General features: G+C 40.9%; 4 protein-coding genes across 4 annotated transcripts; 1 reads left to right on the top strand and 3 right to left on the bottom strand.

Moving 5' to 3' along the window:
* Window positions 1-144: 144 nt before the first annotated feature.
* MELLADRAFT_84683 (uncharacterized protein) lies at window positions 145-3373 on the top strand (the record flags this gene model as incomplete). Its single annotated transcript, XM_007408178.1, has 12 exons — window positions 145-400; window positions 485-955; window positions 1052-1078; window positions 1121-1138; window positions 1212-1327; window positions 1411-1681; window positions 1756-1788; window positions 1863-1904; window positions 1976-2157; window positions 2224-2681; window positions 2764-2842; window positions 2915-3373. 12 exons carry the CDS (start codon window positions 145-147, stop codon window positions 3371-3373), a joined length of 2412 nt encoding a protein of 803 aa, XP_007408240.1.
* Window positions 3374-8093: 4720 nt separating this feature from the next.
* MELLADRAFT_84682 (uncharacterized protein) lies at window positions 8094-8909 on the bottom strand (the record flags this gene model as incomplete). The annotated part of the gene is made up of 1 exon (XM_007408027.1): window positions 8094-8909. The coding sequence occupies one exon, from the start codon at window positions 8907-8909 to the stop codon at window positions 8094-8096; it is 816 nt and encodes a 271-aa protein (XP_007408089.1).
* A 4740-nt stretch (window positions 8910-13649) lies between these two features.
* MELLADRAFT_104901 (uncharacterized protein) lies at window positions 13650-14147 on the bottom strand (the record flags this gene model as incomplete). Its single annotated transcript, XM_007408026.1, has 1 exon — window positions 13650-14147. The coding sequence occupies one exon, from the start codon at window positions 14145-14147 to the stop codon at window positions 13650-13652; it is 498 nt and encodes a 165-aa protein (XP_007408088.1).
* Window positions 14148-17777: 3630 nt separating this feature from the next.
* On the bottom strand, window positions 17778-19249 carry MELLADRAFT_84681 (uncharacterized protein; the record flags this gene model as incomplete). Its single annotated transcript, XM_007408025.1, has 9 exons — window positions 17778-17879; window positions 17943-18036; window positions 18110-18187; window positions 18259-18339; window positions 18437-18657; window positions 18725-18803; window positions 18887-18897; window positions 19006-19058; window positions 19123-19249. 9 exons carry the CDS (start codon window positions 19247-19249, stop codon window positions 17778-17780), a joined length of 846 nt encoding a protein of 281 aa, XP_007408087.1.

Below are 19249 nucleotides of genomic sequence, written 5' to 3'. Positions count from 1 at the left end.
AATTGTTTGCAATCACACCTTTGATTCTTTGTTTTGATTCTGTAGGCTGGTCTACAGGATTTTCAAACTCTCAAACTTTCATATCACATTTTCACATTTTCACATTTTCACATTTTCACTCTGTGTTCAATCACGTCCGGCTACATGGACAGACTTCCAAAAATTCCAATGCCAAGTGGTCGCATGACTCGTAACCAGCGTCGACTTTCTGAACAGCACCAAAATCCAGTAGAGCAAGGCAATGATACTTCAGCACCATCAGCACCAGGTCCAAGCCGTCGCACGAGCAGTAACCGGGATCAAACTCAGGTTGTGCAAAGCGACAACAATTCAGATTTTTCGGCACCTTCGAAGAAAAGGAAAGGAAGTTTACGTAGTGAAGATGATGAACCATCAGGTGGTAAGTCGGCTGTTACACTCATCTGAAGTTGAATTCCATGACGAAGTACAACTTCCCAGCTAAGCATCCTCGTGAATTTTCCAGGGACATCAACTTCGAATGAAGTCAAGAAATTGGCGGGTCCAAAAGCTTCTCGAAACCGTCTGTTAAGCCTTTTAGATCGGCATGTCCAAAAGAAGAAACACGTGTCAAATCCCTCTCGAACAACAATTGCACAACCATCAAATCCCTCTCAAACAACGATTACACAACCATCAAATTCCTCTCAAACGACAATTACACAACCATCAAATCCAGAGGTTCAGGCGCCTATAATTCAGAGTCCTCCAAGTATCCCACAAACATCAAGCCCACATGCTGAAAGTAGTTGTCAGGAGCAATGTCAAGAAAAAGTTGATGTCGTGGAGGAGGAACAAGAATTCTCATCAAGCAAGGTTGACTACTCAAGGTTTGATGTTACGGATCTTCAACAGATGGTGTTGGAAGTTGGGCTTGACAGTAAGGGGATGGACAAGGATGAGTTGATCCGAAACTGCCGGATATATCAAGATCTAAGTAAGTACAATGAACTCTCTATTATATCAGGTAGCAAAAGTATCACAAGTTCACGCTCAAACATGGTTGTATCTCACTACTTTTGTAACATTTCAGTAATCTTGCCAAATCGTCCAACATCAAGTAAGTCGAAGCCATCTTTCGAATTCACATTTCGATCTCAAGCTGAGGAAATAATTAAGGGTGAGGTTGTTTGTTTCATAATTTCCCACTTTCATACTCTGCACATCTGATAAGATTCCGAGTCCTCATACAGTAGGCTCTAGCAATTCAAATACACAAGACTCGCAAGAACTTCCAACCAGCTTTTCACCTCTGATTCATCAACCCCTGGAAGACGATGCAACTGCAAATTCTGAACTGCATCAATCAGTGCCACCATCTTTTTCTAACGACAAGCGCAAGTTTTCTGAAACGTTTTTTTGCTGTATATCTTGGACTGATACTTCCTTGAGTCATATTCTACAGCAGGTCCTAGGAACTCAAACACCAGACACTCACCCGAAATCCTAGTCGATGACCTCTCTGATCGATCAATGCCACCCTCTTCTTCCAAGCGTAGAAACAAAGGGAAGGGACGAGCTCGTGTGCAAATTGAGGATGACTCAGACCAAGAAGCGCCTTTTACAGCCTTCAAAGGGAAAACAAAAAAGACCAGAGGTCGTGTAAGTCCGAGTGCAAACTCGGGTGAGGACTTGGGTCAGCCTGATGGCAACAACACCTCGGGTGAGCTACAATATTTTTTGATATATCTCATAACTTGAGATATATCAATACATTGACAGTCAATATGATCATAGGAGGAATGGATGCTGATCTTGACAACAACTCGGGTGAGCTCCCGTATTTTTTGAGCCTCACAATTTGAAATATACACAATGCACTAACGTCAATGTAACCACGGGAGGAATGGAAGAAAAAATGGACACTGATTTCAATAACAACTCGGGTGAGCTCCAATGTTATTAAAGCTCATGATTTGAAATATACACAATAAACTGACAGTCAATGTGATCATAGGAGGAATGGACAACGGGGATAAAATTTCATACAGCGAACTCAAAAAACTATTGCTGATCACCAACAACAAGGTCGAATTACTTACAGATGAGTACCACACCTTGGCTCGAGTGGTGAAGGATTTAGTGGATGCGAATGGCAATAAAGGGGCTAAGAAAACCGCTCGAGGTGGCCGCACAGCAGTAAGTGTTGAACATGCTGATCATAATTTTTTCGCAGTGATTTGACCTTTGGTTGGTTTGATGCAGGTCCATATTCGCTTTCATATCGATGCAATGCTAGGGAGAACATCAGAAACTAACCCGCTTCCGCCACCTGCTGCCTCTCAAGAGAAGGATCGCTGGATGTACGAGAAAGATCTTGAGGATGTAGAATTTGACTTAGAAAACTTACCCAAGCCTCCTGACGATCATAATCCCATTGATCCGCATTTTCCATACCCGGACGGCCCTGGTCATCCTGATGCAACTCCTCAGCAGCTGGCTGTGATGTGGAAGTTAATGAACGCGGTAGGTATGGAAAGCTTTCGGCCAGATTTTTCACAATCTGCACAGTCACCGGAAAATAAGTGGGTATGGGGAATTGCAGAGAAGATTTTTATCAAGTTGGTTGAGTGTGGTGAGTACCCGGGGGTATCTTTGGATAGGACAAATAGGGAGTACATCAAGGAATGCTTTGATTCCCATTTTCAAACCCTTAAGAAGAGGTAAGTCTGTGATACTGCCTCCAATTTTCCTATTTCTGGACTTGGAACCGATCTTCTCAATGCATTACCGTAATCTATTTAGACATCGTACGGAACAGTGGGAAACCGAGCGTAAAATAGCGGCAGGTGTTGCTAACAGACGAGTCACACGGCTTGAACGCGTGAGTGTTTCCAGTTGAGTGCACCTCAACACTGTTGAAATTGCTGATTTGAATGCACGTACAACTTCACAGCTCAAAAAAGCACGAAGAAAAACGGTCATGGATACCCAGAAACTATGGCGTCTTTTACCACTCATTGAAACTACCTGCAGCGATGATGAGACTGATACTGAGGGCATATCAATAACCTCATCACCTGGCGAAAGCACGGCAACTATTGTACGAGCACTCCCGTGGCGCAGTGAAGGACTGTCCAACGTCTGGAAACGCCTAGAAGACTCTCAAGTGCGGCTCAAACAAAGTCTTGCTCCAAAAACCTCCTCCCCCAATCGCGGCCGCCCCTCTCGTCCTCGTCTCCGTCGGCCGAATGCACCTCCTAGTAAGATTGTAGCTCCCAAAAATTTACCGAAGGACTGCTATGCACAGCCCTATCTAGAAAGACTCTCGTCCAATGAGAAAGCTTTACTCCACATAGACGAGAAACCTATATTACTGGAAATCCTTGCGGTGTTGGATGAGCTCAATTATTGAGGTTTAATACGGATGTTAATTTTGTTCTCATTTTGGGCACACAGCTAATACAAAACCAAACTTCTTGACATCACAAAAGCAGATATCATGTATTTATTCAATTCCAATCTGATGAAGTTGTAGCACATTATATATCTGTGTACACCACATCAAAAATAAAATTTCAATTGATTTTTCTAACTTATTATTGTTGATTTATAACCAGTGCCACAGTAGGTATGTCCAGTTCCTTGTGAATAAGGCTAGGCCGGTACATCATCCATGTACAGTGCGCCACTATTTCTTCTACTTTAATAAGGTAATCTTTGGTTGGTCCCCAAGCATGTAGGTATACTTGCACTTCAGGAGCCATAACTAGATGATAAGGATCCAAATTTCCGAGTTTTTCAGGTATCTCAGGAAAACACTGAACCTGTAGCCACATTTGAGAACATCGCTGTGATGTTTTTGACAAGGTCAGGTGTTCAAATATAGAAAAAATTCGTCCAAAGGCAACTTTTTTGGGTCCAAGTCTGAATGCCACAAAGCTGTCTTTTTGACTTGCTGAGAAGACCAAAAATGACACATCCATGTGTGTTACGCGTTTGTGGAATAATGCTCGAGCTTGAACCGGAGACTTACCCACTGCTTCATCTTCACTAAGCAAGCAGTAATCTTCGGGTGCCATCCATTGACACACTTCCCCTTTGTGTGCATTCAGTCGATCAATGAGCATACCTAAAACTTTATTGTTGATGGGCATCATATTTCCATTTGATTTTTTCTTTGGACAAACATTTGGCTCGTCATAAAGGGACTGGATCCTTGCGGTGAATGTCTTCAAAGCTTCCGGAAGTTTCCGATCGCACAAAAGCGCTGCCAGGTTTCCCGCAGAGCAATACCTTTTGAGAAAGGTAATTTCGAGCTCACCTGGTAGTCAACAAAAGTACTATTAAACAAAGTCTTGGGTTCTAGTATAACATACGTAAGAGTAAGCTAAGGTACTAACCAATGTGGTTGTCATGGCATCCCTTCAGGATCCTGCCCATCAGTCTTTCAAAGAAGAATGACCACCACGACCGAACTGGACCAAAACACTTCAGAAGATCTCCCAAGTGAATTGCCATATGATGGTTCGGAGCAAGATGACAGTGTTGGAACAATTTTAAGGAGCTTTCTAGGTATTTTTGAATATGGCGATCATACTGCTCAATTTGCTCAAATGTTATGTCTTGCTTGAGGGCAAGATTGACAAGTGAGACTAGATGAAGGAAATTTTTTAGAAGGGAGGTTTTCACCGGATCCTTGCCAAACCACAGTGGAATCGGGATGAGCGGTAATTGGAGAGTAAATAAGTTTCGCCATTCATCTGCTTTCAGCTTTCCAAAGGATGCTTTACCAATTACTGGTATTGCACGTTTTATCCAGCTTGGAATGTTGATGTGAGGCAACCAAGAATTTATGTAGTGCAACATCTTTTCATCAAAGATGATTTTGTCAACAGGTGGCGCGTTCCATTTCCCATCCCATCCAGGATCACCAAGCGGATTGAAATCTTCATCACTGCTATTTGTATCATCTCCAAAAGATACATTCTGAAAGCAAAAGGTATCCTCTTTGTCTCCCTCTTCAAGATTCTCCAAGTCTTCTTCATAATCAGCTTTTGGTGGTGGTGCGGAGTGTTCAAGGACCAGCTCGCGAAGTTCAACTTTAGATATTGGAGGTAATTCATCTTCTTCATTCACTTTTTCTTCCATAGACCAAAACCTACGTAGATGCCATGAAAGTAGACCTAGTAGTAAGTTATGCATGGAATCAACAACATGATAATCAATGATATCCCAATATTCGAGTTCCACCAGTACTGAATACCTAATCCCGTGAGTTTTAAATATTTTCTGTCTCTCTTCAACACTGATTGCATCCCGAGCTTGACAAGCACACATCTTGTGATGTTCTGCTGTGCGTCGCGGCCATTCTGTTGGATCTAAAATATTGATATCCTTTTTTTTAGGTGGCAAATCGAGCAGAAATGAGTCGCCGTTGCACTTGGAAAACCAAGAGACCTTCTAAGAGCAGGAATATCTGCTATAAATGGTAATAATGCTGCCTTAATAAGACAGCCTTCACTGTATTGATAGGTCTTTGATAAAAGCAGGCCTGGTCTCCATAAAGCTTGAAGTTCGGTAACAATTGGACGAAGTATCCAGTTCATTTGCTCCAGTGAAGGTTCTCGAGGACCAGGTGCTATACCAACTAAGAATACATTTTCAGGTAGATGTCGGATATCTAGTGGAAGTGTAAGACAAACCAAAACCACAAATGTGATTGAGGCATGTTTTCCACTTGTTTTATTTCCATAAGGATTGATTGCGTCGACAAACATTCCAAAGGTCAGATTTACGCTCTTTGCAGTGTACTGTGTCCCATCAGGAGCTCGAAAGTTTTTCCATACCGGTGACTGATAGATGTCGCTCATTTTACTTTTCGGATTGAAAGGTTTTCGAGATTCCTCAAGAGATTCATCGAGCCGTTCTTCAATACCAGGACGGGATAGTAATCGAGCAATCCAATCCGAAAGTTTCTGAAATGCGTATCTCCTTATCGGTCTCTCTTTCCCACGTTTGAAATGTAACAAAGGATGACCACACGTTTTTTCCTCGAACTCTGATGTATCGGGTTCGTAAGGTATTTCTGAGGATTGGACTTTGGGGTCCGTGGTATCAGATAAATCAGGTGGCCCGCCAGGTATTTGAGAATAGCGATGACTGCATTTTCTTGGTGTACGATCAAGTGGGTATAGAGCGAAGCATAGTTGACAACAATTCATTTCCATAAGATCAGGTTCAACGTTCAACCATTTAATTACAGTGGTGATTGTTTTAGGAATTTGATTCAAGATTATCTCATTTGAAGCAGTCAAAACGTCCCGAGGTTGAAAGATGTTGATTGCGCCTGTCAAACACAGCTCGACCAAGATTTTGAGACAATCTAGGAGCCAAGAAGCTGTCTTCATTGACAAATTTCCAAATATACTCAGGATTGCTGCAACAAGAACCGCGTGAAGTAGAACCGGGTTCATCTCTCTCAGAGTGAATTCATAGAATCGATCTGCAGTGAGGAATAGAAACCACATGTTATCTCTCCAATCAATCATCCACTTCATCATTAGTGGTTTGTTAAAATCGACGTACCACAATTGTATACCGGGACACCAGCTGTCTTCGCTGAAGTAGCAGCAGTGCAAATCTTAGTCAGAAGAGATGACTGATCATCAGAATCCTGATCGAGAAGACGTCCTTTCAACTGTGAGCGAGTAGTCAGGACTGGCTGGCGATCTTGTCTTTCAGATTGCAAGGCTTCGTCTCCCGGCCACACCAAAGGTCTTCTATTAGTTTCGGTCGACTGTTTTGTATGCTGAGACACATGACTTGAACTAGCGTGTGTTAGTGATGAAGGACCAATATGATCCAAGCCTAAGTTTGACATGGGTCCAAGAAGCGCATCTTGACCAGCAGTCTCGTTTTGAGCATCGTGAACGGTAGTTGGCCTCTTTTGGGCAGATATACCAGAGGTTGCTTGTTTTACTCTGTCGGCAAGTTCATGAGCGGTAAGCGTATCAGGCAGGACCTCCACTCCAGATCGAGTCACTCCATCAGGATTGACGTATTGATGAAGATAACAGTTATACGCGCGACAGACACATGGCACTCAATGTGCGCTATGTTTCTTCTTTGTTGATTTGCCGGATGACATTAGCGGATTGATGAGGTGGATAATGCAGTTTTGTCACAAAATATGGAAGGACAGGCTTCTGATTCGCTGAAACTTGAGAGCAAGGCTTCTGTAAAATTGACTGACGGGAAATAGCAAGCTGTTGTGAATAGTTTGATATAACTTCAAGTGCTAGACAAAAACAAGGAAAGTTTTCTCGATTCCCGATGTGGTCCTTACAAACAAAGTCCGAACACAAATATTGGAAAGGGACTAGCATTCATGTGATGTGATGAAGCCTGCCTTGGAATAGTAGTCTGCAACAATGATCTAGAAAACGGGGTTTTGATAAATGATTGTATGAGGCGTAGAGGTTTCACCTGGTTTTACCTTGTAATCTAGTAAAGAAGGCAAGACTGTAAGGAGTAGGGGATCTCAAAAAGGAAGTCACACGAAAAGGTCATTCATGAAACCTTCATATTTCATTACAACTATAACTGCTCTTATCATATCATGATTGTTGTAACTTCTTCTAACTTCAAGATACAATGATATTGATTACATTCCCAGGTCTTCTGAAACTGCATGTTGAGTATAAACTAACATTAATTTTATGTCTCTGTCTCATCGCCGAAACACTAAAATCAACAAAGTCAGGGCAGAGGCGTTGAAGGTTTATCCACGCTGAGATCTGTTTGCCTACAAAGGACTCGCGCAAAGTGTTACAAATGATATTCAAGGGTTGCAGATACATGCTCCAGACTTGAATAGAGAGGTGTTCGAGCTAAAACTACAGTGGGGCTTAGATGAGGGAAACACTACCAAAACATGTGACAGAATGAAAACCACGAGTTAGAGATGACATGGAGGTATCGTATCAAGTATGGGAAGTTTGTTATTCTTTCAAATAGGATTGTTCTGTTGAGTGGTGGGTAGAATCAATTTCAGTGTTAGTCAAGAGATGATTAGGCCAAGTAAAAAATGGATAAAAATAAAAGCACTTTGAACTGACCTTTGATACACGCAATCAGGGTTTCTCGCGCAAGAGCGAGTAGTGAAAACCACATACTAAAAGACCAGGCTCGACCTCTTCTTCGAGAACAAATTTGATATATAGATTGACAAGTACAGGATGAGTCATCGGGATCGAATGTACAAAAACGTGGGGGGCTTGGTCTTGCAAGGTAAGGCGAAGATCTTCCATAAAAAGGGTATTGACTTCTGCACGTCGAACGACATTGGGCGGCTTGATGAATTTGGTATAACCTGGAATGACGAGATCTGGGTCGACGTGCTCTTTGTATAGATAGAGCAGGCCATCTCCCCTTGCGGATGTTGGTATAACCGTTTTAGGCTTGGCTTGTAAGATGGCGTGAACGAGGTCAGCGCGCTTAGTCCTTCGAGCAAGGGGGTTGAAGTCCTTTCGAGAAGGTTGGTCTGTCTGCATTGGTATCGGAGGCGCAGGAAACTGATAGGTCTTGATGAGAGGCAGAACCTTTGCCTCAAAGCGTTCGATTAACTTATCTTTTCTGTTGGTCGGACGAGCGGTGGTTCCGGGATCAAAGTGTACTATAAAAATCCGATAGTAGTCGAGATTTTTAAAACTTTGCTTCTTTTCTTTGTAATCATGACAGAGGAATCCACGGAGGTCGTCGGAAAGTGATTGAACTTTGAAGTAGACAGCATTTGTCCCGCTTTGTTCACTTAAATCAGGCTTCGTGCCAGGAGGTGCTGGGGGTTGGCCATGAGGAAGCGGTGGCGGATTAGACGACGCCTGATTTGGTGGCTTGTTTCCGCCGCTGGTCGCGGGAGAGTTTGATGCAGAAGTCTTCTTTTTCGCCATTTTGAGAAGCAGGTGGTCTGTTCCTGTGGATGTGTTTCCATAAATATCAATATCATCAATCACATAAATGGATTGAAGATGATGAATGCTTACTTACAATCAAGAGTTTCAACAAAGTCAGATCAAGTATAGTTTCGCTAATTCAGCGCTTCAATCGAACTGATTAATGCAGACACAGATAAATTCAACAGAGATAAGCAGAAAGAGAGAAACTGAAGAGAACTTTAGAGAAAGATTTACGTTGAGCCAGATCACGAAGTCAATCCAATCAACGCTAAAAGAATTGAGACAGACCTATTCGATCACAAGCGGCCAACTTGATCAGAGCAGCTGGTCATCAGCTTATGTATCTCGACGAGGAGAACAATACAGGCAGGGACCACTCCAGCCAAAGCTGGTTCTTGTTCGAGTTGATGGACCCTAATCAAATGATAGCTGAGTTGACACGTTTCTGCTTATAATGTTGGGAGACTTTTGTTTGTGCTGACGATGTAAGTGTTTGTTTGTGAATGGGTCGACAAGACACCCGTGACAGGAATCTTTGTGATGAATCGATGATGCCGGTTGTCGGGCAAGAAGACTATACAGATTGTGAAGATGGCAGACCTTGGCCACAAAATCCCCACGATCTTACCCTCAGGGCCAAGTTGTTTACACCTCACCTGTTGCGCTTTAATGGACATGAAGGGCAATAAAATTGAAAGTGCGGTAATTAAAATTGGAGATAGTAACTCCTTTGATCTGTCGTAAACCATCACCAATTGTCATACTCCGCTTACATATCGCCATGGAGCTGGCAGAGCGTAGTGCATTGGATTCCTTTATTATGAGACTCAAAGAAAAATATAAAACAACTTAAACTGCTAGCATGTACACTTGAAAGCATCTGAGTGCAACATCTCCAGCGCAGCTAATAGTACTTGTAAGGCAATTTGAGCTACTTTGTCAAGTTGGAAGTTGAATATCATCGAGTGAAGCAACTTGGAATTGAGGAGGTTGGTATGTTCAAGTACAACTTTTTTTTGTGGGTCCGACTTAGGTGGTAAAATTCATTTCATTTTCCGTCATCTCAACATGACACAAACCCATTTTTGTGTTCTGCCCGGAAAACAATATTTTTTGTGTAGTGTTAATAACTTTTTTCTCTTATCAACCACCAAGATTAAAGTTTTTGCTGACTAAAACAATGCTCCTCTTTCGTATTCTAACCCTACTAAACCCATAAACCTAATATTACTACCCTGAAAACCATTTCCAACCTGTGTACCTCTATTTTCGAGTTTTTCTTATGTTTTTTTTTTCTTTCTTTCTTTTTGTAATCTGTTTGTTAATAGTTTATACTTATCTTATTAAGTTTTTTTAAATGATAAAATGATGTAAATATTAAACTATATGTAATATAATTGATGTAATTCAAAATTCGATTTTTTTTGATTTTTTGATTGGTCTCATATTTTGATTACCACAACGGTTTCTCTCTCGTCGACTGAAGCTGAGTATAAGGCAACCACAGAAGCCGGGCAAGAAATAGTTTGGCTGCGTGGACTCCTAGATAACATCTCAATAACCCAAGCCTCGGCGACGATCCTCTGCAGTGACAGTACTGGTGCTGTGGCATTGACAAAGAATGCTGTTTTCCATGCGCGCACCAAGCACATAGAAGTCCAACACCATTGGATTCGTGAGCAAGTTGAGAAGAACATAGTCCAACTTTGTCATATCAGCAATCACAATATGTTTGCAGATGCGTTGACAAAATCACTCCACCCTGGCCCTTTCAAACTTTGTCGTGATCAAATGGGGCTAGATATTCTTCACGGACACCTGAAACAGGGGGTGTGTTGAGAGACAACTCGTGTCTCTACGGCCTAGGTTTCAGATGTCGTGTAAACTCATTCAAGGATATCAACAATATGAAATCAGTTCTTGAGTATCTCACTCGATACTCAACAACATCATTTAATGGTATCACGAACAGCTTATCTAGTCTTTGAATATCCTCCCTCGACATCAATTTAATGTCGACAGTAGTCTCACCAGTCCTTGAATATCCTCCTCGACACTCAACAACATAATTTAGTAAATAAGAATATAAACACAATCACTCAATCTAATTGAGTAAAACCATTGTTCAGTTCCTATTCCTTTTTATCTTATATAGTGCAGAGTGTCGAAATGTGCTTTTCCTCTTTTCCTCATCCGAAATTCTACTTGAGGAAAAGAGTAAGCACATCAGTACTCTTGTTTTATTTATCTATGTTTCTCTATTTTGCTAATTGTGTTTGTTACCCAATGTCAACGCTAGTTCAACACACTGAACTACGTGTTGTTCATTTTTCCTTATTATTTCATCTGTCCTGAAACCTTATAGGTCAGACTTTGTTCATTGTATCTCTATCTTTTCTATCTAATTTCTCTTTATGAATGTGTGTTTATGTCTTGTCTGGTCTCTTAGGTTAGTCTTCAGGTTTAGTGACGTAAGGTGATTGGAGGCTCACCTCAGGAAATTGTCACAGAGTATCAGGTGAAATACATATCCAAAATTCTACTTGAGGAAAAGATTCAACACGCTGAACTATGTGTTGTTCATTTTTCCTTATTGTTTCATCTGTCCTGAAACCTTATAGGTTAGTCTTCAGGTTTAGTGACGTTGTGGAAATCAAAACATGTCTACTTTTCATATTTTCTAAAAACCTCATTTTCTTTTTGAAACTCAAAGTTTTCTTTTATTGAAGATCATCTTTGACATCATAGTTCAATTCTACATTTTATCTTCAAGATCATTTTTTATAAACTTGGTTTTTTTCATTTTTTTCATTTTGGATCAATTTTAATATACACAAATCAATTTACAATCAGGTTATTACAATTCAGTTTCAACAATTCCTTCAGTTTATTTTATTTTATTTCAAGATACACAATCAGAAAACATCTTAAGATATTATAATCAAAAGAGAAAAGACAACATTAAATAAAATAGAAGAAATAGATAGCAACAATTAATTAAATTAAATCAAAATTAAATTGAAGCAACTTAGATAGTACAAGAGAAACTGGAAAGAAACACAGATGCGAAATCACTTACAAATCATAATTGAAAGATCCATCAAAAGAAGCTTAAAATTGAATCAAAGGAAAAGGAAGATTGGTCGATTAGAGTGAGAGAAAGTGCCGAGAAGTTACTAAAATCAACTTAATTAAACAAGTCTATTACATCAACTCGACTAGCTAGATCATTAGAAGAACAATGATGCAATCTATTTGGAGTCAATTCAAATTAATAAACAAATTCAATTACATACTAAATTAATTAGTAATAGATCAAATTACATATCAAATCAATGAATTCAAATTATTAAATTAAATAGAAAAGTTAAAAGGAATCAAATGAAAGTGACAAATCGAAATGAAAGAGAAAAAACAGATGAGTAGAGAAAGAATAGGAAGTGACATGAGAAAGGAACTTACATACAAATTGAAATATGTAATAGGGGTTGCGGGAGAGGAAAGTAGTGTGTGAAAGCGTCAATCTTATGTAAATTGGGGGGATAGGAGACTAAATTTACTAGACAGTGTGATGGTGCGAATAGGGAGATGAAAGGTATATAAGGAGGGGGTCTGGAGGCGAAATTTGGGGAGTTTTAATTGTCCAATTGTCCAATTTGTCCAAGTGTGTGTGTGTGGGTGCTTATTGAGTAGTTTTTTTGTTAGCGTTTTATTTAAAGTGTTAAAGTGTTTATTTCAAAGTGTCCTTTAAAAGTATTAGACTTTTAAAAGTGTTATTTCTTAGTTTTAAAGTCTGAACAAAGAAAGAGTCTGTGTTAACTATCTAGGAAAGATAGTAATCAAATAGTAGTATCTGTGTGTGTCTCAAGTTTAGTGGTAGTTCTTATTTTTTTTAGTGGAATTCTTTTGGCAAATAAACTTCAATCATCTCAACTCTATCTATAGAAGTTTAATCAACTTCTATCATCATCATCATCATTATCAGCTTTTTTCATTATTATTTTTCAATCCTTACAAAGATCTCAGTTGTGTATTTCAAAAGCAATTTGACTGTGAAGCATAATTAACCTAGTTGTGTAGTGTTGTGTTAGACTTTCTATAACCCTAGCTTAAACACTTTTAGTGTTTAAGGACCTTGGTGACCACCCAGTACAGTCATTAGACTTGTCTGAGCTGTTTCGGACCAGGTTTGGTACTGATTTTATCAGTAGAAAGGATAAAATAACATTATTACAGGTGTTGATTGTGTGTAGCAGGAAAGATTTGTCTAGAATTGTGCTCCTCTGCGTGAACTTTTGAGATTCTTATAAGGTTGAGGGCAGCTTAACTGCATCTGTTGTACTTCCCTTCTCTCCAGTGGTACTTCATCCCCTCTCCGGCTCAGCCTACGCTACACTGCGTAGGAGTTCTACAACGTGAGGTGATTAGAGGCTCACCTCAGGAAATTGTCACGGAGTATCAGGTTAGTCTTCAGGTTTAGTGACGTGAGGTGATTAGAGGCTCACCTCAGGAAATTGTCACGGAGTATCAGATCATACTCGACAGAATCTTTCGCTTTTCACGTGAGGCCGTTGGCTGCCAACCAAGAATGGAACCCTTGAGGAGAACTTACTCTGGCTCCTGTAATGGTGTTCATGCGGCTGGGCAAGCGCGCCGCTATTTCCCGATTTCAAACAAAAAGGACATAAATTCAACAATTATGACCCCCCCAGACACATCTCTTAGGAGGCAACATCATCTGATGGCTACACAAAACACGGTTGTGGCATTGCTTTGCGGCATCACCCTAGAGTGGATTTCAAGGTAGAAGCAACCAATTTTAGAATGTAGCTTACAAGTAGCATCTGTGCTAACTTCATCTCTCGATATTAACCCTTCCTCAGGATCTTCTACTTCTTTATCATTCAAATTTACGTTTCCAGAGATGTTGACACTTGTAGAGGTTCCTGAAGCTGAAGCATTGGTATCTTCAGTGGCGGCCCCACTCGCAGCCAACCGTCTAGCTGCTTTTGCTGCCCAAGTCAACGTGGCACTACCTTTCTTCCCACGTTTTCGACCTTTACCTCTAGTACCACCCGTAGTTGTCGACAAGGTAGGAGTTGATTCAATTGATGGTTCTATTTCTGGAGGTGGTGCTGACCCAGCCCGATCTGCTAATCTCTCACTAGTGTGCCTTAACTGATTGTTGAAGGCTTCCAGATTCTTCTCTATCCTTGTTGCTTGTGAAGACATTCTTTCTTGAAAAAAATTCTTTGAAATTTGAATGAGGTTTTATTTTTCTTTTTATGATAGATCTTGTTTTTTTAAAGAAATGGTTTCCTGATGAGTGTAGTGCAAAACAAGAAACTAAAGAGAGAAAGTGTGGATTGATAGCCAGGCTTTCCAGATGCAGGCGTGAGAGATCTTGGGCTTATGGGATAGACGTGTGGGAGAGGGAGGAAGAAGGTGTGAAAAATATTTTCACATTTTCTTCCTGCCATGTGTCTTGAGAAGTGGTTATCCCCGTACAGGGACCCTTCTCTCCCCCGGTACTGCCCTGAACGATGTCACTACAGTATCTTGGAAACCGGAGGTGCTGTCGTTCCTTTGGGTACTTCCCATCAACAACAAATTTGATCTTTGTTGAAAATCCAAGGTATTCTTGGATTCCAAACCTTGGACAGAAGCTTTTCAAGGTTTTCATCCAAGGTAATTCTCAGTGCAGAAGAATACCCCAGATAATAACCTTGGACAAGGTCTGTCTGAGGGTTTGCCTCCAATTATGCCTTGGGCTTCTCAACTCAAGACACCTATGTTGGCAGTGTATAGTACTAGTGGCAGGAGCTAATGGAACAGGTTTTTGATATTTCTCCTTCAAGCCATTTTGCATGAGTTGAAGTATTTCTTTGGCCAGAGGTGTATGACAACTGTCTTCTGAACTTATAAAAACCTTGAGCTTGTTGACGTGGACCGAGATTGCTTTGGATCAGCATCTGCTTGAGCCATTTCCCTGCTGATATCAGCGCCCACTTCTATAGCTGTTACTAGACGTTCAGCTAATTCATTGGCCCAAATTATATGTGCTTGATGCGCTAATGCAAGTTCTTCAGCCTTTGCATCCTTTAAAAATGAATCTGTTTACATTTGGTTTTCTTGGATACTGTGAGGCAAGGAGGCGTAGAGGAGCAAGATGTGCTTGTACCTTTTCCAATGGCTGGGTTTCTGGAGTGGATGCTGATGATTAAAATTACTAGAGGCCCTGGTGGAGCAAATGGAGAAATACACTTTGGAGAAGCAGAAAGGACTCTTGATGCTGGGAATATTTGAAGTGACTTCTGGAGTTGGCCTTGTTGTAAATCTTGATGGAAAGGTCAGGCCAATCAGTCTACATGTTATCACTGGGAGAATTTTGTTCAATATGGGCCACAATGCCAGAAAGCTTGAGCGCAGCAATCTTCAAAGAGGCCCACCCATAAAATACAATGTATTGATTCAGTTTGATTAATTGGAATGGTAACAAGATTGAACAAGATTGAATGTACTTACTTCACCATGTGTCCTTGTGGTAGGTGCCCAACGACAAGAGCACACAGACCACCTTTGAGGCACAAAGGCAACTCATGTGCGCTTGTTGACAAGCAAGCACCCCATGGAAATGGTGCTTGGTTTTGACTGATTTAAGATCTTGGCTGTCAAATTGGTAGTTGACATTGAAATGATTGGTGACTTGTTGATTTAAGTCCTTGCCACTCTGATTGGTGCCAACCTTGGGTTTCTTGCTGATGTGGAGGAAAGCATTGACTACCATGAATTTAGACCGGTTTTTGGGCTTGCCTTTTTTATCTTTTGATTTTCTATTCTTGACATTTGTTCACTCTCATTCTTATTTGTTTGATCTGTTTCAATGATTTCATTTCATGAATCAATTTTGATTTGATTTAGGTGATTGATGAGACAATAAAGTTGATTTGATAGTTGAATGATGAAAGTTGAAAAAGTCGATTATGAGCAAAATTGATCAAAATCAAAGGATAGGGTAGTAGAGAGTGATCTGGGGAACTTGGAGGAGTGCCTCTTACTTTGTAGATATCAACTTGGTAGAGGTCCAGTAAATTTACTAGACCTCTACTTACTAAATTTCACCAAATCACTAGGCACCAGTGCATGTTTTGGACACAAATGGTGATTTTGAGCCTTGGTACAGTAATATTTACTGTACCAAGGCCATTTATACTGAGACCGGGAATGCTCTAAGGACACTGCTAATCAAAGCAGAGTCTTGCTCAATTTTCTTCCTCTTCATTTGTGATTGATTATAAGGCTCCGGCCCGCGCCCGGAGGCCCCGGGGTGCCTGTTGGCCTGCCCGGCCCAAGCCCGTAATGCCCAAGAGCAGCCCTCTCTCGGGGCTTTTTTTGGGCTTTTTGGCCCAAAATTGGGCACCAAGAATGAATGATGTGGCAGAATTTTCTTGTAAAACATCTCAGCAGAGGTGTTGAAACTATCAATGGATACTTTGTCTCATCTATATGGGTGAGCGTGGAAACATAGCCGGGTCAAGGCCGGGTCAGAGCCTCAAATAGGCTACAAGGCCTTGATTTTTTTGTTTTGAGGAAAAACACGAGGCAGCCCCGGGCCCGCTCGATCTCTGCTGAGCCCAAGCTCGGGCAGGCCACGAATGGGTCAGGCCAAGGCCAGGTCCGAGCCTTAATTGATTATGAGCCCAGGTGAACTACAATCTTCATCAAATAAAGATGTCATCTATGATCTACCTTGACCAGAAGCAAGCATTCCACTATTGAACAACTCAATAACAAAAACTATTCTCAATATTGTCCCAATATTGACAATTGTATGTCTGAGCATGATCTGTCCAATGTATCACCTCACCTTATCCTGATATTCCCAAACCTGAACATTCTAATTTCTCTGAATTTTTAAACCCAAGACAATTCAATCATGCACAAGCATCCAACCGTAAAAATTGAGATACCATTGAGAATAGTTTTTGTCGTTGAGTTGTTCAATAGTGGAATGCACCATGTCTGTGTGGGGCTCAATTGGCGACAAGCACACGCAAGTTGCCTTTGTGCCTCAAAGGCAGTCTGTGTGCGCTTGTTGTTGGGTGACTGCCACAAGGACATGGAGATGCATGGTTCCAGTCAAGGTAGATCTCTTGTGTTGCACTTGTGCTCATAGTCAATCACAACTATATAGGTAGATCTCTTGTGTTGCACTTGTGCTCATAGTCAATCACAGCTATATAAAAGACTGAGGGAACAAGTCTAATTAGAAATGAAAAGTGTTAATAATCAAAGTGACTGAAGTGAGCAAACCTGCTTGGTTGATGGAATGGAATTGGTTAGGAAAAGAGAAAAAAGGTTCAATGGGTATAAGTGCCTGATCTCTATAAACCAAAACATCATTACTAATATGTGATTAATAGAAAAAGATACTAGTCAAAACCAGTAAGACATCAGAGAACCACAAAAGATGTCACACTCAAGATTGTGGTGACATGCACCATAGGGATATATTTGAAGGCATTTTGGCATTGGGTGTATGGATGGTATTCAAGAGAGGTGCTCCTAAGAGTCAGCTTTGCTGACACATCTTGCTATCAATCTTCCTAAGGCAGGAGCCTTTCAAATATGAACAATGACCAGCAGATTTATTGAGATAACATTGTGTGTTTTTTGATGCTCAAGTGTTTATCTGGAATGTTTGCGCAGCATATATTTACAAGCTTGTGACTGATAAAATGACTCGATAAAAGGAAAGTGGGAAATCCGAAAACACCAAAAGGACTAAATACAATCATATTCTTAAAAGGAGTTATGATGCGTGTTCTTGGTTATCAAGAACCTCAGGCTGACATTGTCAGATTACGCATGTCGAGTTGATGGCGCGTTGTCGTAATTAGTGGATTTAATTTCTGTGGGTGGATCATTATTCTCGAGAAAACACTTATATAAAAGACCTCCTAGCTGTATAGATATATAAAGGGTCAGTTTACCAAGTAAAGATTGAGTCATCGAGTTGGCTCTCACCAAGGTCGCTGGAATATTGGTAAGTGTGGCCATCACTATGAAACTTTTATTCTCAAACACTTCTGCACCGTAGATCATACTGGTGGCGATTTGTCTATCGTGATCAAGGATCGAGAAAGGCTGTCAGTAAGTGAATCAATTGCCAATCAAAAAAGATTTATACTAACCCTCCCAATCCTCGTGCCGTGTTGAGGACAACGGTGTTGGGGGCGAACCCGATGATAGCAATCAAGTAAGCCATGCCGCTGGAGATATACGACTCCAAATCAGTCAGATTTGTTTCAATGCTCTTTAAAGGAAGCTTTCTGTAACAAACATCAGATATGGGATACTGGTTGGACTCAAGACCGGATTATTCCGATCTAAAGCTCCAAAGATGGTCAAGCCAAGTATGGTACTGATTAGAAATTCGCCAAAGAAAATCCTATATGTTTTCAAGAGAGAATCTCAGAAACACTTGTCCATACATGATTTGAAGAGAAGAAAGTACTGACTGTCCGAGGTCATGCGACTCGCCAGGTAAGATCGCTCCCACTCCACCTGGACCAGAAGGCGAGATCACTAGATTTTTTTTACCGAGCATCACCAGTCCTTGCTCAACTTTGCGAAAAGAATGATCATAGACTCCATAGATACATAATGTTGCGGCAATCGCACCGAGCATCTGAGACATGATGTAAGGGATCACTTTCCACAGAGGAAATCCCTTCAGAACCTACACGTGTTCAAGTCTCGTCAGTTCCAAGTAAGCCTCGCAAATATAACTCATTTTTAAGGCTCACAGTTACCGCAATAGTAACGCCAGGGCTCAAATGTGGGCCCGACACGTGCGTGAGAGTGATGGCAAGAACAATGCCGCAGCTACATCGATTAAAAATTGATAGACAACGTTAGTTGATGTCAGACTAGGAGGATCAAAATGGCCTATTTCGACATGCCTATACGCAATACCAATCTATCAAAAGGAAGTCATTGTTAGATTGAAGACAAAATGTGACGACGCAAAAGCGATTCTCGATGATGCCAGGAAATCAGTTGGGAAGTACAGAATGTGATGACTAACATTCAACAAATCTCCCAATCCGGCTGTTTTACTTGCAGAGCTCAACAAAAAACCTATGCAAAGGACAGAAGAAATAAGCTCATGGAATATCAAATAGATCGCAGTTTGAAGCTTCACCAGCTGTTGCCGCTTCACCAGGGAGGACGTAGAGAAACACGCCGATAAATTCGGCGATACAGTGGGTTATGATTTCTGGAAGAAAAGGTCTTCGGCGATGGGTAAACTGCGGCGTAGATTTGACCAT

The sequence above is a fragment of the Melampsora larici-populina genome (assembly GCF_000204055.1).
Source record: "Melampsora larici-populina 98AG31 unplaced genomic scaffold MELLAscaffold_11, whole genome shotgun sequence".
NCBI classification, from domain to species: domain Eukaryota; kingdom Fungi; phylum Basidiomycota; class Pucciniomycetes; order Pucciniales; family Melampsoraceae; genus Melampsora; species Melampsora laricis-populina.
Note: the sequence above shows the minus strand (reverse complement) of the source record. Positions and strands in the feature narration are given on the sequence as shown.